The sequence below is a fragment of the Bos javanicus genome, chromosome X (genome assembly GCF_032452875.1).
Source record: "Bos javanicus breed banteng chromosome X, ARS-OSU_banteng_1.0, whole genome shotgun sequence".
Lineage (NCBI taxonomy): Eukaryota > Metazoa > Chordata > Mammalia > Artiodactyla > Bovidae > Bos > Bos javanicus.
In genome coordinates this window covers 138901114-138926767 of record NC_083897.1, presented here as the reverse complement: position 1 = coordinate 138926767, position 25654 = coordinate 138901114, and the positions used below count along the sequence as shown (strand labels likewise).

The window sequence follows — 25654 nt, the reverse complement described above, 5'->3', positions numbered from 1 at the left end:
AGCCGGCAGAATCTACGAGGGTTGGAAGAGATACTGGCTCCGGGAGTCCTCTCGGGAACATCCGAACTTGACGCCTCCAAGTCCCTTATCCGTTGCCATCTCATCCCTTAGTCTCCACGCCACTCGCTGGCGACACCAAGAAGCTCTGAGGCTCCGAACTGGGGAGGCACAGTCACCGGCAGTAACCAGCACCCCACCCCACCCCGCGCAACACAAACTCGCTGAAAGATACGACCCCTGGCCGAGGCTCCAAGGGTGGACCGCGAGCTCTCGGCCCGCCGAGTGCGAAAGCAAAGCTCAACAGAGACAAAAAAGTCTCGGCCGGCGGGCACCTGCGGCGCCGGGGCTGGTCGCGCGGGGTCCTCGGGCGCAGCGGAGCGCGGGCCTCGCTCGCTCTGCCCGCGACGCGGAGGGCCGGGAGCGCCCGGGGACTTTGAGGGGAGACTGGCCAGAGGCCCGCAGTCCCGCGGCGGAGGTCCCGGGGCAACTCACAAGCCCACAGCCCACCCCACTCCATCCTTGGAAGCCACAAAACCGCTCTCCCTTCCCAAGGGAAACCGCCTTTTGGTTTTCCCCGGGGAAGAAGGGAGTTAGGTCGGGAGCCGACTAGGAGCTGCAAAGGGGGGATCGCCCACCGCCCCCTCTCCCCTAAGGTACAACCCACCCCGCGCGTAAAGCCGGACCCCGGCCGGCTGCCGCTGAGCGAGAAGTTTGAGCGGCGAGGCTGGAAGGCGCGCGCCCCGCAGCGCCAGGGGAGGACCCGGGCGCGCGGCTGTGCGTACCTGGAAGTGCTGGAAGAAGGCGGAGATGCGCGTGATCTGCAGGCTGAGGCACCTGGAGGCGCAGCGGGCGCGCTGTACGCTCCCTGCCGCCAGCGACTCATCCAAGCGCCGGGCAGCGGCCGCGCCGGAGCCGGCAGCCAGGCAGCCCGCGGAGGCCGCCAGCCAGAGGCAGAGGGTCAGGGCCGCGCCGGGCGCCCCGGCCGCCATGGCTGCGGGTCGGAGGGCGCGCGGGCGCCGGGCGCTGGCCGACGCTGCCAGCTCCGCACCGCCGCCGGGGACCGCGCGGCCGCCGCAACTCCGCTGGCAAAGTTCAATCAGGCCACTCCCGCCCGGCGCCCTCCCCAGGCCCCGCCTCCTGGGGGGGCGGAGCGAGGGTGACAGACGGCCGCGCCATTGGCTGAGAGGAAAGTGAGTGACAAGGATGGGCGGGGCGGGCGGAGGGCAGTGGGCAGGTCCAAGCTAGCCAGACGCGCGCCCGCCTGCCGAGCGCGCCCGCCTGCCGAGCGCCCCCCGTGCGCCCCTCTCCTGGGAGTCCGCTTCCGCGCACTCCGCCTACGCTCCCTCCTGCCCCTCAGCACCCCCTCGCCAGTCGGGCCTCAACAGCAGGCCCCGGGCCTGGGTGTCAAGTGCTGGCCTGGGCATCAGGGCCTGGAACCCCACCTGGACGTGAGAACAGGTTAAGGATAGACGGAAGCGCCCCCCGAACTTGTGGGCTTCCATCCCTGCTTCCGACTCCAGTGGTCCCAGGTCCTACTCATATGCTTTGGAGTTTTTGGATTTCCCTTTTCCGAAGAGCGGAAAGGAGCGAATGGACAGAACTGCGCTGGGCGCAATAAGAGGAGACAGGCAGGGACTTTGACCCCACCCCCTTCCCCCAAATCCCTCCACCCCCTCCCCCGTTCCTTCTTTCCTCATCCTTTGCCCTCTTCCTTCCTGCTTGCTTCCTTTCCTTCCTTCCCTCTCTTCTTCAACTGCGTCCACTGAGACCTTTCACTAGTCTTTTGCTTCCCTCTGAACGAGCATGTATCACCTAGAAATCCATTAAGGCAGGTCGCTAGGAACATTTATGGAGGAGAAGGGGACGACAGAGGAGATGATTGGATGGCGTCATTGACTCAATGCACATGAGTTTGAGCAAGCTTCAGGAGTTGGTGATGGATAGGGAAGCCTGGCATGGTACAGTCTATGAGGTTGCCAAGAGTGGGACACGACTGAGCTACTGAACTGATGACATGGCCGCACATACCTCGTCTCCGCAGGTGTAAGGCCTTACCTGGCCAGCACGAGGGACCTATTCAAGTTGGCAATCTTTCCTGAACCCTGCTCATCTTTGCCCCCAGTCTTTTGATTTGGCCCTTTGAACAGCAAGACAGCCACTGGCCCGGAGAATCCCCAGGGACAGAGGAACCTGGTGGGCTACAGTCCGTGAGGTCGAAAAGAGTCAGACACGAATGAGCGACCAGGCACAGCACACCACACCTCTTGTGATCTTTTCCCACGCTCTCTCACCACCCACGCTCTCTATCCGGATGTGGACACTGCATCATCTGGACTACACCCCCTCCCTCTGACAAAGCTCTGTACTTCCCGGAGCTGCACGGGGAAGGGACAGTGCTCCAGCCCTCTGCAGGTAGGAGACCCCACAGACAGCTGGGGTCTGAGGAAGGCTGTGCTCCACACCTGGGACATTTATGTAACAGTCGAATCCAGAAGACCCAAGAACACTAGCTGGGAGGCAGGGCAATGGGACTGACACTCCTGTGCACTGACACGAGCTGGTACTCATGCACGACTGCACGCACACATTCTAAAGGAGGGGCCTGAGCACACCACCAAATGCAGCGGCAGTTCTGTCTAGACGCACGCAACCTGCTCAAAGACAGAGCGCAAAGCTGGAGTCCCCTTCCCATGGAGCCCACGGCTTGCTCCAATTTCCAGTTCTCTCTTCCTAAAATTCCCCACAGTTTCCACCCTGACACTCTGAGATCTTCCTGCAAAGTGATAATGACAATGACAACCATCTGCCGTGATCCTTTCATACCCCCCCTTTTTTTTTACATCATTTTGTGTATATATTTCTTCATATAGTTCAAATCAGCAGGGCCAAGAGAATTAACTGTTTAGCGTGTTTCCCCCAGTGGGTTTTAAAAATCAGTCGCTTTGTGCAAAAGGCTCTGTAGGCAGAGCTGGTCTCATGGCTTGTGTGACCTTAGAAGGATCCATACTTCGTGTAATGTTCATCTGTCACAATCTTGATTTTCATTTTCAACATGGTTCTCTGAATTTTCATTTTGCCCGAGGCCCTACAAATGACACAGACGACCTCATCGGTAGCTTTTAGCATGACAGTTCTAAACATGAGCCGGAACCATAAAAAGTTTAGACGTGGGCTCACATAAACTCATAAGTTTGTTGAAAAGATGTTAAGAACTCCAGATGGAAATCTTTTTAAAGTATGTTAAACATAGCTTCCTAAAGGTCATCAGCCCTGAATATTCATTGGAAGGACAGATGCTGAAGCTGAAGCTCCAATACTTTGGCCACCTGATGCAAAGAGCTGACTTGGAAAAGACCCCGATGCTGGGAAAGATTGAGGGCAGGAGGAGAAGGGGACAACAGAGGATGAGATGGTTGGATGGCATCGCTGACTCAATGGGCATGAGTTTGAGCAAGCACCTGGAGACGGTGAAGGACAGGGAAGCCTGGCGTGCTGCAGTCCATGGGGTTGCAAAGACTGGGACGTGACTTAGTGACTAAACAACAGCAACAAACACACTTAAATATTGACTAAGAGCAAAGAAGAGCATCTTCTTGGAAACTCCAAGCAGGAAGGTGTGTTGAGCCTTAAGTCAATGAATGGAGAACAAACATCCGAACACAGGAACTGTCTTCTGAATGTTATCACTTTCATCTAGGAATTACTAAAAACATTTCTAAAAGCTGTATCGGATTCTGGAGTTTGCATTTTAAAGTTAAGCAAAAACTTGTCTCTGTGAAAGCAAGGGTATCATGCATGCCTGTATTTTCTTAAGGTATGTTTGGTTTATAACTCTGCATGTTATATCATTAAATTTATATTCTAGAAAGTGAAGTCACAAGGACAAGCATGCTGAGCTTTTAAGTGTTCAAAGGGATCACTGTACTTTTTAACAAAGCAATATGTTTGCTGCTTATATGTCTGACATAGCATTTTCATTTCCATGAATAAATGCATTTTATCATAAACTACAAAAGAACATCTAGTGAGCTGCACAGGAAGCTTAGTTTAAAGGTATAGGGTCTGCTTTCTTATGCATATGTTACAATAGTACCTGTGGTTATATAGCTTTCTTCTTTTAGAAGTATCACAGACATCCTCAAGGACTGTAGCCCGCCAGGCTCCTCTGTCCGTGGGATTCTCCAGGCAAGAACACTGGAGTGGGTTGCCATGCCCTCCTGCAGGGGATCTTCCCCACCCAGGGATCGAACCCACGTCTCTTACGTCTCCTGCATTGGCAGGCGGGTTCCTTCCCACTGGTGCCAACTACAAAGCCCGAAATTCTCTAACTGTTGACATGACTAGTTAAGCCACACCCTACGTTAGTCAACACCAAGTACCTGAGAGGGGAACCTGAAGTATGTCCCAAAGGAATGATGACTGGTAAATGGCTGAGTGGGAATTGTCCAGATGCATTAGTAAGAAAGCACTTAGTATGTCTTTCCTCTAAGCCAAGGTGGACCTGATTGTCCGAATTTGTCTGGAGAAGAAATGAACCTTGTAATCACTTTGGTGGGACTTGGACAAAACACCCAATCTATTAAAGAGAATCTAGAAGAACCCCTTGATTAACTCCATGAGAAAAGAGCAGAATACATGGCCTGTCTCAGGTTACCGATGAAACGGAAAACAAGTCCCCAATTCCCAGTTTCCTAAAAGTTAGCAATGCTTTTCCTTGCAACTGATTTAGGTTATCAGTCTCTTTTCTTTTTTATCTTTTTTTTTTTTTTTAATCCTTAATCAGAGAGGCTTGCTAAAGGTGTACTCCAGGACTCCCATCCAGAGATTCTGGGTCAGCCTATGTGAGATAAAGCCGCCGTGGACTCTCAGCTTTGAAACACCACCTCCTGAAGCTACAAGCAAGTGAGCCAAGGGCCGGTTTGGGAGGAGACTGAGTCAGAAAACATGCACCCCATTTAAAATGGAGCAGAAGCTTTGATTGCAAGAGCACGCGTTTCTTCATTTTAAGGGCCTTCTTGAGGTATGTGTGCTGACATGCCTGTCGACTTCTTAGTAATCACATTGATATATTTTCCCCCAGAAACGTTTAGCCAAGACCCTCTTAGACTCATTTTTGGGAGCCAGCAGCTTGTCTCTTCAAAGGCTTTTCAGTGGCATTCGAGAAGGATAAACTGGGTAGGAAACAGTCACACTGTTTTTCTGACGTTCCCCTGTTGGAAAAGCAAACTGAGAATGCACTCTAAACTGGAGAAGAGCAATGCTTTAATCTGATGGTGTTCCTGAGCTGTAATATGAGTGTGGTCCACGCTCATTGGTTACGGGTTATAGGGGACAGTCACGTGCAGGCAAGAAAGTGGCCCAGGGTGCCCAGTTCCTTCTTAATGGGGACTTTCCTGGTGGCACAGATGGTAAAGAATCTGCCTGCAGTGCAGGAGACCTGGGTTCGATCCCTGGGTCAGGATGATTCCCTGGAGGAGGAAATGGCCACAAACTCCAGTCTTCTTGTCTGGAGAATCTCATGGACGGAGGAGCCTGTCGGGGCTTCCGTCCACGGGGGTCTCAGAGATGAGACCACTTTCCTTTTTCCTTCCAATGGCTTTCATTTGATGATGCAGTAACAAGCCTCTTCTCTCAGGGATGGCAGTCAACGTCCAGAGAAATTAAGGTTGTGTTTTAAAGATTAGAAATTAGCATCACGAGAGGAACCGGTAAGTGAGCTAGGCCCACACTCAAGCTCTATGTCTGCGTGTGGAGTTGTCAGGATTCGGCGGCCAGATCTCTTCTGACGACCACTCTTCTTCAAGTGTGCCTTTCTCTTCCCATCCAGATTTCACTCTCTTCTGCTCAGCTTTGCACTTCAAAACACGAGTGATGTGAGGTGCTCAGATGCAGTTAAGAACTGAGTGGATATAAAGAATCAAATCTGCATCCTTTGTAACATGATTTCAGGCAAGGATGGGGTGACCCCCCTCTCTGATGCTGTACCAATCTGCTCCCTCATGGCAGATTTAACCACTGACAAATGAAAATTATAGTTTTCTGCCCCGGGTCACTGAATATACACTCTGCTTTTTGGGGCAGGACAACAGTGTCCGTCTGCAATGATCTGCTTTCTTTTATCATCTTGCAGGGGAAACAGCCTACTTGGAAATAATTTTTTGCTTCTTTTTTCCTCTTCGGCACGATTATAAAAATTCAGCTGCACTAGACATAGGTTTAAAGGTATTATTTTTAATCACCTTGATGTTTACTAAGATGTTACTGAAAAGCATCAGAAATGTGTTTGCTATTACTTTTGTGGGTGAAGGCATATTTTAAGGAAGATTTTTGAAAAATATACAAAGAATTGTCAAATATCAAGGATTTGTCTGCTTGCTTTCCTCCCTTCCCCCAAAGTCACCATTAATCCATCGATTAGTGTTACATTTGATACCTGTTTTGTAGTCACGCTAAGAGCCTGTTCTAGATTAAGTGATTGCTACACTTTTATTCTGTCCTTGCCATAGTTACTAAAATTTAATTACTAAAAAATAAAGTGTGTTGGAGTGTGCATTTTTACATTTGAAGGATCGGCGATAAACATGTTCAACTGTGAATGCTTTTTTCCCTTCCCAACCCCTCTGCCCCAGGAGATTTTGACTTTAGTTTATTTGAGGACATTTGTTGATTTTAAGTGTCTCGTTGAGCATAACAGCTTCTGGACCTTATGGGGAACACAGAGTTTTTTAAAACCCAGTGGTTTCAAAGAATGTTCAGTGTCACTCAAGTTGAACACTCGTCTCAGTGACTAGGCAAATTAACTGATTTTTTTCCCCAAAGTTTAATGCTGGCAACACTCCAGTGTACAACCAGAAAGAGCCAGGGTCCTCATATCTGATTTTACATCTGAACCATAGATATTGAAAAGCATACACAGAGCCTTAAAACAAATGCTATGTAACAGCCAAATGCAGGAGACTAAAATATATCAAAGGTGACTTTTGTACTTCAGGTTCTTGACCAAAGTATTACTGGTTTGCTCCCAATCATGCATTTTGAGAAGCATAAGCAAGTTAGTAGAATTGGAAATTATGCAATTTTAACCAAAGTTATATAATTTGGGCTTTCTTTGTGGCTCAGCTGGTAAAGAATCCTCCTGCAATCCGGGAGACCTGGGTTCAATCTCTGGGTTGGGGAGATCCCCTGGAGAAGGGAAAGCCCACCCACTCCAGTATTCAGGCCTGGAGAATCCCATGGACTGTATAGTCCGTGGGGTCACAAAGAGTCAGACACGACTGAGTGACTTTTTTTTTTAATGATATAACTTTTTTCATTTCTCACTTCTGAAGGGCCTACTTTTCATGGGAAAGGAATAATGAATTTCTCAGTAAAATTCCTATTTAACACTTGGTAAAATGAGACTCCTTTAGCTTTTTGAAATGAAGCTCAGATAAATAATCATAGTTTTTATTCTGATTTTCATCCCGAGACATGAAAGAAATCCACACAGGTGCTCTTTAGAAATACTGAAGCTCTGTTCTGTTGACAGACTTAAGTGGGGCTGTTCTTTGATGCTGCTAAGCCCATGGAAATTTACATTGAGCCATGTAAATACCAGAGATTTGGATAGACTTAATCTGATAAAGAAACGAACAAGGCAACTTTTAACAGGAAACAGCGCCACATGGCGGCCATCTGAATAAAACGCGACAGCTTAGTTCAGTTGCTCAGTAGCGTCTGACTCTTTTGCAGACCCCCACGGACTGACTGCACGCCAGGCTTCCCTGCCCTGGCGACAGCAGTCAACAATCCAGTCTGATAACCTAGTTTGAAGACTGCATTGTCAACTATAAAGCTTAAATCCAACTGGCGTCATCATGCACCCTTCTCAACTAATACCAACTAGACTAATTCCACTGCAGACTTAAGCAAGGGAAAGGTTTCCCGAGTAACTACAGTCACGCTGAACTAAACCGGGGAAATGTGCAAAGCTGTCTTCAGATTAATTTTAAGCACTCCTCTGTTCACTGCGAAACTAAACGACAGAGGCAGACTTGTGTGAATTATATCCGAAGTAGCTCCTGGTTCGGAATATCTCTGCAGCTCAGACATCATGTGCTTGTTCAGATTGGGATAAAATTCAAAGCCAGGGAAAACTAAAGAAAGTTGACAGGCTTTATCTTCAGTGTCAGCAAATGGAAAGAAAACCCAGACACACTGCCTTTCATCACTCCGTGGCCACTGCACGCAAGATTCCCATCAGTCAGGAGGTCAGAATAAACACATTTGAGGAACTCAGGGAAGCACCGTGATACCCTGGAGCCAAGGGAAAAGACCGATGAATGTGACTGAGGCCTGAATTGATAGGTTTCTCTTCTGAATCCACAAGTCTTAGTCACTTGGTTGTGTCTGACTTTTCACAACTCTGTGGACTGCAAGGAGGTCCAACCAGTCCATCCAAAAGGAGATCAGTCCTGAGTGTTAATTGGAAGGACTGATGTTGAAGCTGAAACTCCAATAGTTTGCCCACGTGATGCGAAGAGCTGACTTATTTGAAAAGACCCTGGTGCTGGGAAAGATTGAGGTCAGGAGGAGAAGGGGATGACAGAGGATGAGATGGTTGGATGGCATCACCGACTCAATGGACATGAGTCTGAGTAGACTCCGGGAGTTGGTGATAGACAGGGAAGCCTGGCGTGCTGCAGTGCATGGGGTAACAAAGAGTCGGACACGACTGAGCGACTGAACTGAATTGAACTGATGGACTCTAGCCCACCAGGCCCCTGTGTCCATGGGATTCTCCAGGCGAGAATACTAAAGGAGGGGGTTGTTATTTCCTCCTCCAGGGGATCGTGTCAATCCAGGCATGGAACCCAGGTCAGCTGCATTGCAGGCATATTGTTTATCATCTGAGCTACCAGGGAAGCCCTGTGAATCCACATGGGGCTTAAAAAAAAAAAAAAGTACACCCTGGGACCAAAACAAAACAAAAATGTTTGGGTGTAAGTCCAGATTTTTCTATCCTGGCTAACTGGAACCAGCTGGAGAAAACTCTGATCCGCTCTGGGTGCTTCCAGGAGTCCGAATCTAGAGGTCATTCCCTCTACTCCTCTGACCATCCAGCAGCCTCTGGACCACGGGTGCAGCCTTCTCACACACAAGGCTGACTTTGAATTCCAGACGAGGAATGCTAAGCCCTCTTTGGTCGGTTCTGCTCTGTTTTCTCAGCAATCTGTGCTTCTCCGGGACACAGGCTGCCAGGAGTGGGCTCTCAAAGCTGGTAAATGGGGCTCCCCCTCGTGTGTAAGTGGCATTCCTAGCGGAGCCGTGTTCCCTGCGGTCCTTCTGGCTATTGAATCACGTAGAGCAAGTCCTTGTTGACACGGCAGCAACTTCTCAGCTCAAGAAGAACTTCAGGGAGGGCACAGACGGGAACTCAATCCATCCCTTTCTCTTCTGCAAATACTTAGTAGCTACCATTCCCGATGATTCTACAGACACCAGTCATCCTAGAGATATTTATTTTCAGTATCTTGGTATTCGTCCTGCTCTTTATAGGTGAGGCTAGGAAATGTTTAGTTCAGAGCAATGTTGTGGGTGGATGTGTTCCTGGGTCACGGATACAGAATAAGCCAGTTAAGACGAGACTGGGATGTTAAGAGCCGGCTGACTGTCATATTAGCAAGATCTTACTAAATGAATTACAGTTTCCTGGCGTTACTACAGACAATGAAAGAAATGAAAGTGATCTAAGCCCCTTTCTGTTTTTAGAGAATTAGGCGCACATGTTCAATGTCAGTTTAATGCCAAATCTACATAGAGGTTTTTCCCTCTCTGCCAAAGTAATTAACTAAAATTATACTTGTATCTACAAAAATTTTGAAGTCATGACTTCATAATTGCCTTTTCCGATATCAAGGGATTATGAGAAATGACGTAGTGTGAAGACTCAAAGGAGTGAAAAGTATCAGCTCGAAATCGACCTGGGGTTGAAATCTCAGCAGGAGAAATGAGGGACGTGCTACCCACACAGATTCCTTCACTGCCCTTCATTTCTGTGTCTTCGCCTTGTAAAACAGAGGTCGTAAAGGAAACTACCTCTCAGGGTGATTCTCAGGTAATGGTGAAGAATCCACCTGCAGTGAAGCAGACCACGGTTTGACCCCTGGGTTGGGAAGATCCCCTGGAGAAGGAAGTGGCAACCCAGTCCATTATTCCTGCCTGCAGAATCCCCATGGACACAGGAGCCTGGTGGGCTGTAGTCCATGGGGTCACAAAGAGTCGACTAACACTTTCACACTTCTACTTAAATACTTCAAAAACATTAGGTACAGACCTTCAATTAATAATAAGTGCCCAAACCCGGCAAGGTAGATACAGCATTCACGGTATTAACCAATGGATTTGTAACATATGTTTTGGTTTTGACTATTCTTTTAGTGCCTAGAGAATCCCACGGACAGAGGAGCCTGGCAAGCTACAGTCTGTGGAGCTGCAAAGAGTCAGACACGGCCGATCGACTTTCACTTCTTCTGTGCCATTTTTGTATAAATTTCATACCTAGGTTTTCCCCCAAGCTGCAGGCCATGGGGTCACAAACAGTCAGACACAACTGAGCATCAGTTCAGTTCAGTGGCTCAGTCGTGTCCGACTCTTTGCAACCCCATGGACTGCAGCACACCAGGCCTCCCCGTCCATCACCAAATTCCTAGAGTTTACTCAAACTCATGTCCATTGAGTCAGTGATGCCGTCCAACCATCTCCTTCTCCTCCTGCCTTCAGTCTTTCCCAACATCAGCGTCTTTTCTAATGAGTCCGTTTTTCGAATCAGGTGGCCAAAGTATTGGTGTTTCAGCTTCAGCATCACTCCTTCCAGTGAATATCCAGGATTGATTATCCTGAATAATCAGTTTTCCAACCTCAGTACTAGTGACTCTCAGGGATAATTTCCCATAGGGAGCTAATCTGGCTTCTACTCGCTAGATGTCAGTAGCATCCACCCCATCCCCCAACAGGGACAGCTAACAAAACTGTCTCCAGATAGTATCACATGTCTCCCCGGTGGGGGGGCGGGGGGGGGGCCGCAAAATGACTTCCAGCTGAGAACCGCTGAGTTACAGCAATGCCTCTTTAGTTCGGAAGAGTCAATTCGAAGTAATGGAAAGGTAAAGATGATTTTTAAATGAGCACTGAAATGAACATTAGCTTCTGAACATAAAAATGAAGTTCACTTTCCAAAATGATTTCTCAGAACAACTCATTTGAGATTCATGTTGATGTATGGCAGAAATCAGCACAATATTGTCAAGCAAATATCTTGCAATCGAAAAATTTTTTTAAATTAAAATAACCAAATGGCTCATTTGACAATGTGTTGGGGTTCAGTTGCTAAGTCATGTCTGACTGCGATCCCATGAACTGCAGCATGCCAGGCTTCCTAAATGATGACAGACTAAAAAGAAAAGCAAATACTCAAGTACAACTCACAGGTGCCCGTCCAGAGTATTCAAGATAAGCAGTCCAGCCACAGGTATTATCCAAAAAGAACCTGCACAGCAGACGTGAACACCAGAGTCACTTTTCGACACCTGGTCAAACATTCTACTTGACTTTAAACACCCCTCTTTAAGAGCTTGCAGTATAAAATTTCATCGTTGTGGAATTAGATCATACATTTTTTTCCCCTTTATTTAACTCTTTACTTCTCAGTCAGTTTTACTAAGATGTATTTACTAAAATAGAATTAACTTACAGAAAATAACAATTTGTAAATTTTAAATGAGCAATTTGACTGTGAAGACATCCTTTGCCTTAAAGTCTGCAACCGTGTGACTACCAATTCGACAGCCATCTAGAATATTTCCAGCACCATACACACTTCTCTTCTCTCTCCTGTATCAATATCCTGCCCTCACTTCCTGACTCCGGCAATCTGATTTCTGTGCTTCCATTTCTGTGTTTGCCAGAACGTCATATAAATGATGGTAGGCAGTGTTGTGTCTGGCTTTTTTTTTTTTTCCTCCCACTGAGCACAATGGTTCTGAATTCAACATATTCGGAGCAGGAACAGTTTATTCCTTGATTCATGCAAGGTGTATTTTTTAAATTTTTATTTCTTTCTTTTAGCTGTGCTGGGTCTTCTTTGCTGTGCAGCGTTTTCTGTAGTTGCAGAGCAGGGGCTCTAGAGTGGGTGGGCTCAGTAGTTGTGGCTCCGGGAGGCGGGTGGTGCTCTAGAGCACAGGCTCAGTAGCTCTGGCTCCGGGGTGGGTGGGGGAGGGGGGAGGTGGTGCTCTAGAGCACAGGCTCAGTAGCTCTGGCTCCGGGGTGGGTGGGGGAGGGGGGAGGTGGTGCTCTAGAGCACAGGCTCAGTAGTTGTTGGGGGGGGGGTTTAGTTGCCCTGCAGCACGTGGGATCTTCCCAGACCAGGGATCGAACCCGTGTCTCCTGCATTGGCAGGCGGATTCTACACCACTGAGCCAGGAGGGAAGCCCCTATGCAAAGTGTTTGAAAATACGATGGAGGTGGGATGGGGCAGGGCTCTGTTTACTAACAGCATAGGAATTAGGTGAAATTCTTGAGACCCCCAAACGACCACGTGGTTCTCTCTGCTTCCCAGCATGCAACTGGGCTGATTTAAAAGCAGCAGCCCCTGGTCACAGCTGCCTGCAGGGGGCAGCAAAGGGCTGGGAGGCAACACCAAGCTTTGCACCCGGAGTCAGAGGGCTGGAACCTCAAGAGGGAAGCTCTTTCCCTGGAGAAACTGTTTCCGACTCAAAGCTTCAGGAGGCAACCCGGATTCACCCTCCAGCAAAACCTGAATTAGGCTCAGGGAAGTGAGGAAGTACTCAAACCAGTATCTGACAGGAGAGAACAAACCTGGGCTGAGATCAGAGATAAATCCTGAACAAAGACCAGACAAAATACTCCTTCAATAAAACACACAATGCATTTGTTGTAGGAAAGGGAACCCGTTTCAGGGCCCGAAACTGGGCTCTTGTCTAACACTCGGAAATGAATTGTCCGAGGAGACACATGTGCCGACAAAGCAAGAGATTTTATTGGGAAAGGGCGCCCGAGCAGAGAGCAGGAGGGTAAGGAAACCCAGGAGAACAACTTTGCCACATGGCTGGCAGTCTCCAGCTTTATGGCGATGGGATTAGTTTCCGGGTTTTCTTTAGCCAATCATTTTCACTCAGAGTCTGCTGGTGGCCAACGCCTTGTCCAGCCAAATGGATGCAAGGAGAAGGATTCTGGGAGCTGGTAGGACATGTGGTGTCTCCTTTTGACCTTTCTCGAACTCTTCCGGTTGGTGGAGGCTTATTAGTTCTTTACCAGGACCTCCTGTCGTAAAGCACATATGCAAATAGTTACTGTGGTGCCTGGCCAGGGTGGAGGGTTTCAATCAATGTGCTTCCCTTAACACATTCACTTAAATGAAAGATACATGAAGTTGCGTTAAAAATTACGACACAGTGTTCATCCAAAACATCCTAGAGAAAGAGATTCAATACACAGTAGGAGAAAATATTTTCCCAATACGACTGACAAAATACTAGAATGAAAACTGGGGAACGGATTCCTACAAATCAATAAAAAGAGCATGAACAGACCAAAAGGAAACTAAGCAAAAGTTATGAACGAGCACACAGAGAAACACGTAGTTTTTAAAGTTAAATGAAGAGATGTTCAGCATCACTGATGACCAGGAAAAAAAAATATCGAAAATAAGAGGAAAGTGACGGGACTTCCTTGGTGGTCCAGTGGCTAAGACGCCACCCACCCCCCACCCCCCACTGGGTTTCCAAGCCTAGCAACCCACTCCGGTATTCTTGCCTGGAAAAATCTCATGGATAGAGAAGCCTGGTAGGCTACAGTCCATGGGGTGGCAAAGAGTCGGACACGACTGAGCGACTTCAATTTCATTTTACTTTCACTTTCCAAGCCTCAGTTCAGTTCAGTTCAGTTCAGTCGCTCAGTCGTGTCCGACTCTTTGCAACCCCATGAATCACAGCACGCCAGGCCTTCCTGTCCATCACCAACTCCCGGAGTTCACTCAGACTCATGTCCATCGAGTCAGTGATGCCATCCAGCCATCTCATCCTCTGTCGTCCCCTTCTCCTCCTGCCCCCAATCCCTCCCAGCATCAGAGTCTTTTCCAATGAGTCAACTCTTCGCATGAGGTGGCCAAAGTACTGGAGTTTCAGCTTCAGCATCATTCCTTCCAAAGAAATCCCAGGGCTGATCTCCTTCAGAATGGACAGGTTGGATCTCCTTGCAGTCCAAGGGACCTCAGGAGTCTTCTCCAACACCACAGCTCAAAAGCATCAATTCTTCCAAGCCTAGCAGGAACATTAACAGGACCTACGAGGAAGGACCGAAACAAAAGGCGTGGCACTTTTTATGATACTCTTATAATGTCGATGCTTACAGCTGCAAAATGTGAGGTCTGTAGTTATATCCATTTATGAAGCACCAGTAGATGGTTTAAAACATTTTGACTCCTGTGACTGTGACCTTCCGACTGTATGTATTAAAAATCTCCATCCTTATAGAGCTATTCACTACTTTTGTCTCTGTATATTGATATGGCATTTAAACAAAGGGCTTCCCTGGTGGCTAAAGAATTGGTAAAGAATTTGCCCACAGTATTGGAGACCTGGATTTGATCCTTGGGTCGGGAAGACCCCCTGGAGAAGGAAATTGCAACCCACTCTGGTATTCTTGCCTGGAGAATCCCATGGATGGACGAGCCTGGCGGGCTACAGTCCATGGGGTCCCAAAGAATTGGACATGCCTGAGCAACTAACTGGAGAAGGCAATGGCAACCCACTCCAGTACTCTTGCCTGGAAAATCCCATGGACGGAGGAGCCTGGTAGGCTGCAGTCCATGGGGTCGCTAAGAGTCAGTCACAACTGAGCGACTTCACTCTCACTTTTCACTTTCCTGCATTGGAGAAGGAAATGGCAACCCACTCCAGTGTTCTTGCCTGGAGAATCTCAGGGATGGGGGAGTCTCGTGGGCTGACATCTATGGGGTCACACAGAGTCGTACACGACTGAAGTGACTTAGCAGCAGCAGAGCAACAAACACTTCCCTTAAATATTTAGAAGATGTGGTTTCCCTGCACTACATCTTGTATTCCCTAAGAACAACCCATTAGTTGACTATCTCTTATTAATACATACTTCCAGTTTATGGGCTTCATTTGCAAATAGAACAGTCAAATTAAGGGGTCACTGGAACTTTATGAAAATATTACAAAACAGTAAACTAATAATTGGAGGTTTCATAAACCTTAACATTTTCTACTGGGTTCAGTGATTTGTTCAGTTTTCTGATTTGACTTGTTATGTCGTAAGGAAGAAATCCGAAATTGCTGCAATGCCTGGTACTTTGGTACTTTAGGATTGTCATTTAATGTTAACTAGGATGCGAAGGCAATGGCACCCCACTCCAGTACTCTTGCCTGGAAAATCCCATGGACGGAGGAGCCTGGTAGGCTGCAGTCCATGGGGTCGCTGAGGGTCTGACACGACTGAGTAACTTCACTTTCACTTTTCACTTTCATTCTTTGGAGAAGGAAATGGCAACCCACTCCAGTGTTCTTGCCTGGAGAATCCCCAGGGAGGAAGGAGGCTGGTGGGCTGCCGTCTATGGGGTCGCACAGAGTCCGACACGACTGAAGCGACTTAACAGCAGCAGCAGCAGGATGCGAAGGCAATATCATTATCTGAGTCTTACAGGTAAGGAGATGAATGTGCACAGAAATCAATCAATTGCCCGATTTGCACAATGTTAAGGATGGAACTCTTATCCAAACCCAGGTCCAGCTACTCCATGACCATCTTCCCAGGGACCAAAAATAAAAGATTTCAATGGAAAGAAGCAAGTCACTGGAGGCAGAATAAACGCACCTACAGCTTCACCTGTGATAACCTGAAGTTAAAGGCTAGCATTCAAATCTTATGCAGAAGTAAAAGATTAGTAACCAAAAAGTAAATACTAAGAGCAAGGATATTATTCCAGTGAACTCTGAAAAGGATCATCTTAGTCAAGAGATTAAGTGAACCTACAAGGCCAGGTTGTGCTAATGGTAAAGAAGCCGCCTGCCAGTGCAGGAGATAAAAGAGACATGGGTTCAGTCCCTGGGTCAGGAACATCTCCTGGAGGAGGAAAATGACAGCCTGCTCCAGTATTCTTGCCTGGAGAACCCCATGGACAGAGGAGCCTGGCAGGCTACAGTCCATGGGGTCGAAAAGAGTTGGACACGACTGAGTGACTTAGTAAACACACACTAAGTAAACACACACACCCTCTGGATGGGGGTGGGTACTAGATTGGGTCAAAATGTCCTGTAGAATGGATCCTTGGAAATGTGAGCAGATTACTTGGCCACAGTCTCTTGCATGGACCAGACATCAGGAAACGTTACCAGTGATCCAACACTCTAAGGTAGGGAGGTAGGTTTAGTTACTCAGTCGTGTCTGACTCTCGCAACCCCGTGGACTGTAGCCCATGAGGCTCCTCTGTCCACAAGATTCTCCAGGCAAGAATACTGGAGTGGGTTGCCATTTCCTTCTCCCCAACACTTTAAAGCAGCTAACTGAATCCTGTGTGCCCTCTCTTGGTGCAAATAAAGTTTTATTGGAACACAGACACTTCCACTCACTAGCATAATGCCTACTGCTGCTTTTACATTACAGGGACCGACGTGAGTAGCTGTAATAGAAACCATATGATCTGCCCAGCTGCGAAGATGGACTAGCTAAGCCTTTATGGAGCAAGTCTGCCCACCCTGAGTGCAAAGCGGGGACTGAGTCACCCTGAGCACAAATCGGGGGCCGAGTGTGCGGGGCAAATGCGATCTCAACGTGATGGAAGCACCTGGCTTCCCTCCTGCCTGTGTGCTCTTGTTCAAGTCTTTTGCAACAATATCATGTTGCACAGCTCCGGATACACCTCAGTCACATCTGACCTCCCCTCAGGGTGCTCTTTTCTGTTCGCTGCTTCCACAGCTGTTGAGGCAGGATGGGGGGGTCTTCTTCACCCCTGCCCTTCACAGCAACATCAGCAGCTGCTGAGTCACTGAGTCGTGTCTGACTCTTTGAGACCTCATGGCCAGGCTCCTCTGTCCTTGGGATTCTCCCAGGCAAAAATACTGGAGTGGGTGTTCATTTCCTCCTCCAGGGGATCTTCCTGACCCAGGGATCAAACCCACGTCTCCTGCACTGGCAGGCGGATTCTTTACCACTGAGCCCTCCAGGCACAAAGCAGGTGATGGATCTCTCCTCCTTCGAATCCCATGGACTCCATGACTTGTCGATTACATTCAATCTCTCTTCCCTGTCCTCTAGTCTGTCCTGATTTGCCCGGCCTCCCTCTGCTCTTGTGTCCTCTCTGGATTTGTCCATTCCAGCCCCAGCACTTATCCAGCTGGACTTCCAGCTTGTCCCTTCCTCCAAAGACAAGCAAATACTTCCAGAGCCAAAGACGTTTTTACACCCAGTCAGCCAGCCCTTCATCCTCCAGTACCCACTCATGTCTCACCACCACTTTCTTGGCTGCAAGGAAGATAGTTCTGAAAAAATTCCAGCAGAAATAACTCTAGTCTTTACAAGTATTGCATTTTGAATGTCATTGAACAAGAAATGGCAAATATCCTCAAAATTCTCGATACATAAACCATGGCATATAAAAAGAAAGAGGAAAAAAGAGCATGGCATATCAGCTGATTTTTGTTTCCCTATCATCACTATACCAAAAAAAGTTGTAAACTCGCTTGTAATAAGCCAAGAAAAATATGTTTTTGTTGAGTACTCATTTGTCCGTCTCTTGTCCAGTATATCAGAGAAGGCAATGGCAGCCCACTCCAGTACTCTTGCCTGGGAAATCTCATGGACTGAGGAGCCTGGTAGGCTCCAGTCCATGGGGTCGTGAAGAGTCAGACACAACTGAGCGACTTCACTTTCATTTTTCACTTTTATGCATTGGAGAAGGAAATGGCAACCCACTCCAGTGTTCTTGCCTGGAGAACCCCAGGGACGGGGAGCCTGGTGGGCTGCCGTCTATGGGGTTGCACAGAGTCGGACACGACTGAAGCGACTTAGCAGCAGCAGCAGCAGCAGCATCAGTCATATATATACTCTTAATTCCATCACTCACTAAACCCTGTTTTACTTTCCTTCCTGACATTTATCTCTGCCTGAAATTCTATTTATTTGTGAAAGTGCAAGTGTTAATCTCTCAGTCATGTCCAACTCTTTGTGACCCCCATGGACTGTAGCCTGCTGGGCTCCTCTGTCCATGGGATTTCCCAGGCAAGAATACTGGATCGGGTTGTCATTCCCTTCTCCAGGGGATCTTCCTGATCCAGGGATCGGACCAGGATCTCCTGCATTGCAAGTGGATCTTTACCATCTGAGACACTGGGGAAGCCCATTTTTGTTTTTATTAGTACAACTATTTATTTAATTTACTTGCTTGCTCTGTGTCTCTAATCAGAATGTAACTTTCACGGAAGCAGGGTTTGATGTGTATCACACTTACCATCCTTGACATGTAATAAGAACTCAATATTTATTAAGTGTTGGCTGGGACTTCCCTGGCGGTCCAGTAGCTACGAATCGATCCACCAGTGCAGGGGACGCTGGTTCCATCCCTGATCTGGGAAGACCCCACATGCCTCAGGGTCTTCTAAGCTTCTGCCTCACAACTGCTGAGGCCACAGGCCACAGCTACTAAAGCCCATGCACTCCAGAGCTTTTGCTCCACAGCAAGAGAAGCCATGGAGACGGGAAGCCCTGTACCACAACTAGAGAGTAGCCTCCGCTGCTAGTTAGAGCAACTAGAGCGTCGCCTCCACTACTAGTTAGAGCAACTAGAGTAGCCTCCACTACTAGTTAGAGCAACTAGAGAGTAGCCACCACTACTAGTTAGAGCAACTAGAGAGTAGCCTCCACTACTAGTTGCAGCAACTAGAGAGTAGCCTACTTCTAGTTAGAACAACTAGAGAGTAGCCTCCGCTGCTAGTTAGAGCAACTAGAGAGTAGCCTCTGCTGCTAGTTAGAGCAACTAGAGAGTAGCTTCCACTACTAGTTGCAGCAACTAGAGAAGGGCCAGCAACCTGTAGCAACGATGACCCAGTATACTCAAAAATAAATATTTTAAAAAAAAATAAAATATTAGGTGACCTGTCCGTGATGTTGGATAAAATAGTCCTTTATAACACACAGCTGGGAGACTGGAAGTCGTGACCTGTCCGTGATGTTGGATAAAATAGTCCTTTATAACACGCAGCTGGGAGACTGGAAGTCAAGGCCAAGTTTGGGCAGATTCAGATTAGGGCACTAATCCACTCATGAGGGCTGCACCCTCGTGACTGAGTCACCCCCAAGGGCTCCACGTCCTAAGAGCACCACACAGGGGGGAAAGCATTTCAGCAGATGACTCTGGCTGAGGGAGGGGGCACACAGTCCCTGTGTTGTACTGTCCTCCCTTCCTCACATCAGGGAGTATCCCCAGGCTCTCCAAGGAGCCCACAGCAGGTGACCCCCAGGAGGCTGTGTCTTTCATGAGATCCCAGCAGCTCCGTGGCTCCGGTTCCCAGCAGGCGGTGCAGCCCCTGGGTCTGGAAATCACTGCTTCCTTCCTACCTTCCTTTCCTGAGCCCCACTCAGGAAACAGGATCTCAAGGGCCATAAGTGAGAGCTCATGGGACTTGCAACTAAAAATCCCTCATGCTATGACAAAGACTGATGGCCCCCTGTGCCACCACGAAGACCCAACTCGGCCAAATTAATAAATAAAAATAAATATTTAGCAGAGATGTCACTTTGCTGACAAAGGAGGATCATATAGTCAAAGCTATGGTTTTTCTAGTCAGACATGTGAGAGCTGGACCATAAAGAAGGCTGAGCACTGAAGAACTGATGCTTTCAAACTGTGGTGCTGGAGAGGACTCTTGAGAGGCCCTTGGACTGCAAGGAGATTCAGCCAGTCCATCCTAAAGATCAGTCCTGGGTATTCATTGGAAGGACTGATGCTGAAGCTGAAGCTCCAATACTTTGGCCACCTGATAGAACAAGAAGACTCATTGGAAAAGAGCCTGCTGCTGGGGGCGGGGGGAAGACTGAAGGCAAAAGGAGAAGAGGGTGGCAGAGGATGAAATAGTTAGATAGCATTACCGACTCAATGGACATGAGTTTGAGCAAACTCCGGGAGATGGTGAAGGGCAGGGAAGCGTGGTGTGCTGCAGTCCATGGGGTCTCAAAGACTTGGACTTGACTCAGAGACTGAAGAACAACAACAGAGTTATCATTATGTAGACTATAATAATTCTGTACAACATAGTTACGAGTAATATAAAATGCTGATGGTTTAGCAGGTCTCCCTAAAAGGCAGGCTTTGACAAGTCTTCCTGGAGATTGCTCTCTGCTTCTCTTCCCACCCCATGTTGCCCATCACGTTCCTGAATTGTGTTTCCTCTGTTTTAAATACTCGGAGTAGTTTTTGTTTTCCTGGAAGACTCTTGAAATGCACACTCACATTTCTTCTGGCTTTTAACACCTTCCCAGAAGTCAGGTCAGAGAAAGCCAAGCGAGGCAGTGGTTGCCGACACACTCATGACTCACTGCAGACCGAAACCAAGCAACTTAGCTGCTCAATGGGTTTAGCAGATAAGCTCTGGTTTAATAGGTTTCCTCCATTATCACAAGAGAGATGCTCTATAAATCACCGTTGTAGACAAGAGCTATAACCCCATGTACCGTAGAATCGCAGTCATATACGGCAAAGTCATTCATCATGTGATTTTAATTATATGAAGAGACACACTGGATTCATCTCTGCGTCCCCATCATCCACTTCAATGCCTGAAATGTTAACAGATATTTGATAAATGCTCATTTAATGGTGAAATGGATGAACTGAAAATATTCCAAATTACGCACGCTGCGCTTTTCACATGACGGTATAAGACGGCACAAGAATTCTAATAACCCACGAGTATATGAATGAGGAAAAATCTTTCTAGAGTTTGAAGCAGGAACTGCTGAGGGCAAATGCTTGTGCTATTGCATGAGAATCACGAGAGGAAGGATCTCTGGGGGCACCTAGCTGGCAAAGGGGCTTCCCTGATGGTTCAGACAGTAAAGAATCTGCCTGCAATGCAGGAGATGAGGGTTCGATCCTGGGTCAAGAAGATCCCCTGGAGAAAGGAATGACAACCCGCTCCAGTATTCTTGTCTGGGAAATCCCATGGACAGAGGAGCCTGGAGGGCTATAGTCCATGAGGTCGGAAACAGTCGGACACGACTGAATGACTAAGAGCAGGCTGGGAAGATCTGCAGTGACCACACCACTGGTCACTGCCTTCTCCTCAATCCCTGTGCACCTTGGAACTGACCACAGAGACTGACATTCACGATGGAGATGAAAGTCCTCAGAAATTAGACCTGTACTGGGAAGGTCACTCCCATGTGGGGGGATTCCAAGCACGTTTCAGGGCACTGGGGTGTCATGGACAGACACTGAAATCGGTGCAGGACACAGACCAGGAGGTGAGGAAACATAGCACAGGGGAAGCTAGTTTATCTAGTTGTCTTGGTCATTATCACCTTTTCTAAATGAGTAGCTGAGAGAGAGAACGCGGATTCACTAAGTTCTGGTCTCAGTTTCACGAGCACACACTCCCATGTAATCATCAACACTCCCGAGCCAAGGCTGGCAGCAGAGACTCCTTGGAGAGTTACTACTATTAAGAGTTACCACTCCTATGCATGAGACGGGGTGCTCGGGCCCGGTGCACTGGGATGCCCCTGAGGGATGGGATGGGGAGGGAAGTGGGTGGGGGGTTCAGGAAGGGGAACACATGTACACCCATGGCTGATTCATGTCAATGTATGGCAAAAACCACTACAGTATTGTAAAGTCATTAGCCCCCAATTAAAATAAATTTAAAAAAAGAGTTATGACTCCTCTTACTACTGTAAGAGCTGCTGAGAGATTCGAGGGGACCCCGGCTGTGGAGTGGTGGAGTACACAGATTCCTTCCCTCTGATGCCGAGCGATTCTCAGTAGGAAACGCTACATGGTTGGTACCCGGGCATCCTGCATGGCCCTGCTATGGGCCACGAACACAGAGCTTGACCACAGTCTGACCCACATCATGGAGAGATGTCCTGTGATTTCATGGGGAGCTCCAGACCTCTGCCATCTGCGTGCCTGAGTTCTCTGCTACCAGCTGGGACCTGATTCCCAGGGCGCTGATGCCAAGCTGACCGTGTGCTTGCTGCCTGTGTAAGTCACAGCTCTCTGCATCTATCTGGATGCCTAGTGTCCTCAGCGGCCAAATCCATGGAACAGTGGCCAGCACAGACCGACCAGTAGACACTGCTAGGCCAGTGCTTAGCAATGGAGAACTGCGAGGCGTGGATTCATCTCTGCATCCTCGGTTAACGAACTCCTTAAACTTTTTGTTTTGCAGTGAAGTGAAGTCGCTCAGTCGTCTCCAACTCTTTGCGACCCCGTGGACTGTAGCCTACCAGGCTCCTCTGTCCATGGGATTTTCCCGGCAAGAGTACTGGAGTGAATTGCCATTTCCTTCTCCAGGGGATCTTCCCGACCCAGGGATCAAACCTGGGTCTTCCGCATTGTAGACAGATGCTTTACCGTCTGAGCCACCAGGGAAGTACAATTAACAATATTGTGACAGTTTCAGAAGCACAGCAATGGCACTCAGCCACACACATACACACACACACACACCCATTCTCCCCCAGAGAAGTTGAATGGTTCTATGATGACCTACAAGACCTTCTAGAACAAACACCAAAAAAAAAAAAAGACATCCTTTTCATCATAGCCCAGTTGGTGAGAATCTGTCTGCAACGCGGGAGACCTGGGTTCGATCCCTGGGTTGGGAAGACCCCCTTGAGAAGGGAAAGGCTACCTACTCCAGTATTCTTGCCTGGAGAATTCCACGGACTGAATAGTCCATGGAGTTGCAAAGAGTCGGACACGACTGAGCAACTTTCACTTTCATCATAGGGAACTGGAATGCAAAAGTAGGAAATCAAGAGATACCTGGAGTAATAGGCAAGTTTGGCCTTGGAGTACAAAATGAAGCAGGGCAAAGGCTAACAGAGTTTTGCCAAGATAATGCACTGGTCATAGCAAACACCCTCTTCCAACAACACAAGAGACGATTCTACACATGGACATAACCAGATGGTCAACAGTGAAATCAGACTGATTATATTCTTTGCAGCTGAAGATAGAGAAGCTCTATACAGTCAGCAAAAACAAGACTGGGAGCTGACTGTGGCTCAGATCATGAACTCCTTATTGCCAAATTCAGACTTAAATTGAAGAAAGTAGGGAAAACTGCTAGACCACTCTACTATGACCTAACTCAAATCCCTTATGATTATACAGTGGAAGTGAGAAATAGATTCAAGGGATTAGATCTGATAGACAGAGTGCCTGATGAACTATGAACTGAGGTTCGTGACATTGTATAGGGAACAATTATCAAAATCATCCCCAAGAAAAAGAAATGCTAAAAAGGCAAAATGCCTGCCTGAGGAGGCCTTGAAAATAGTTGAGAAAAAAAGAGAAATGAAAGGCAAAGAAGAAAAGGAAAGATATACCCATCTGAATGCAGAGTTTCAAAGAATAGCAAGGGGAGATAAGAAAGCATTCCTTGGGCTCTGAAATAAATGCAGACAGGGACTGAGACGTTAAATTAAGACGCTTGCTCCTTGGAAGGAAAGCTATGACCTACCTAGACAGTGTATTAAAAAGCAGAGACATCACTTTGCAAAAAGTGGTCTGATTTTTCCAGTATTCAGGTATGGGTGTGAGAGTTGGACCATAAAGAAGGCTGAGCACTGAAGAATTGATGCTTCCAGACTGTGGTGTTGGAGAAGACTCTTGAGAGTCCCTTGGACTGCAAGGAGATCAAACCTTTAAGGGTTAAAGGTTAAAGTGAAGTCGCTCAGTCGTGTCCGACTCTTTGGGACCCCATGGACTGTAGCCTACCAGGCTCCTCTGTCCTTGGGATTTTCCAGGCAAGAGTACTGGAGTGGGTTGCCATTTCCTTCTCCAGGGAATTTTACCAACCCAGGGATTGAACCCAGGTCTCCCGCATTGCAAGCAGACACTTTCTCCTCTGAGCCACCAGGGAAGCCCCTACCTTTAAGAGTCAGTCTTAAAGGAAATCAACCCTGAATATTTATTGGATGGACTGATGCTGAAGCTGAAGCAATGACCTACATTTATGCCATGAGCACGAATACCCTTCTGGAACACTGGGCAGGAGGCCCCAGCTCTCACCAAGCAGGTGGCCTTGACAAATTCTACAGGAGAGCAAGCAACACAGGGTAGCCAAGCTCAGAGCTGAGACCCTAATCCACGGCTGGGGAAAGAGAGACTGCTCCATTTCTCCTGGGTGTTTCTCCATGTCCATTATTGGGGAAGTCCCTCTCCTACTCTCAGAAGGAAATACCCCCATCCATGTCTCCATCATTTTCCTGAATACCAAGAGCAATCACAGTGTGTGTAAAGTAGTGGTTACCTTCTACTAGAATTTCAAGACTTGATGTGGGTTTTTTTTTTTTCCTATTAAAATTTCCTAAGTCAAGTGAACATTCCATAATTTGGTTATCTGTCCTCTGTGAGATTTTTGTATCTTGTGGCCAAGGTGCTCCTTAGACATGAACAGCATTTCAACACTTACAGAGGCATTTGATTAAACAGCTAGAAGATTGAGATGTTTTTCACTGGATAATTTATTCCATATGCACCCAGCAGCAAGCATTTGGCAAGAGACCAACTGGTATGATTTAGAAAGCCTGAATAGCTCATGCAGGAAATAAGTAGCTGACAGATAAAAGGAAAATGGCAACTTTATGCTTTAAAGGCAATGTGAAGTATTTGGAAGGGACATTTATCAGTTCAACAAGGATCGATTTTCTTCCACTCTCAACCCCTGGAACAAATCTTGTCCTCTGAAAACGTAGGCTCACTGGGCCTGGTAATTTATTTGTTTGTGTATATAAATAGCCCATTTCCAGACACCCTATAAGACATGTCTCTCTGGCACATATTTCGTCTTGATCCTGGGTGGAAGATAACAATGACCGACTGACCTGTTGAACAAGGCACCCTCGGAGTTCAGGTAAAGAAATGTGATTTAATGTGCATCAACACTCATCAAGGCAAGTGTTGTCTGAACATTCAGACAGGGAGGCAGACGGCAGGGTGACCCCTGCTCCTAAAAGAGACGTGAACTATTTGAATTGCCTGGTTGTATGTATCCCCCTTGATATTTTAAAATGATGTAAGTCAAAAGAGGCATAACTTAACTAGTGAAAATCTCGAAACAGAGCATTTCTGGTTAATTCACAGAAAACAGGGAACTTTGAACACATTTCAAGACAACGTTTTTACTAGGGGGGAGTTAATTCTAGCATGAGCTGAACACACAGAATGGAGAATTAATGTTCAGTCAACATTATCCAATTTATTCCTTATCGAAGGAATAATCAATCATTCATTTAGCAAATGTTTATTGAGCGCCTCTCTATGCCTGGGTTCCAAGAATATAACCATGAATGCAATAAAAGTTTCTCCTGTTAAGTAAATAACAGCCATAATACGTGATTTGAGAGCTAT

At 47.5% G+C, this 25654-nt stretch overlaps 1 protein-coding gene across 1 annotated transcript in view; it reads right to left on the bottom strand.

Moving 5' to 3' along the window:
• Positions 1–1114, bottom strand: part of ANOS1 (anosmin 1) — a 207960-nt gene extending 206846 nt beyond the window's left edge. Inside the window, exon 1 of the mRNA XM_061408192.1 lies at positions 783–1114. Within this exon, the coding sequence (XP_061264176.1) occupies positions 783–989 (207 nt within the window). The 5' untranslated portion in view covers positions 990–1114. The remainder of the gene's footprint in view (positions 1–782) is intronic.
• Positions 1115–25654: the final 24540 nt, after the last annotated feature.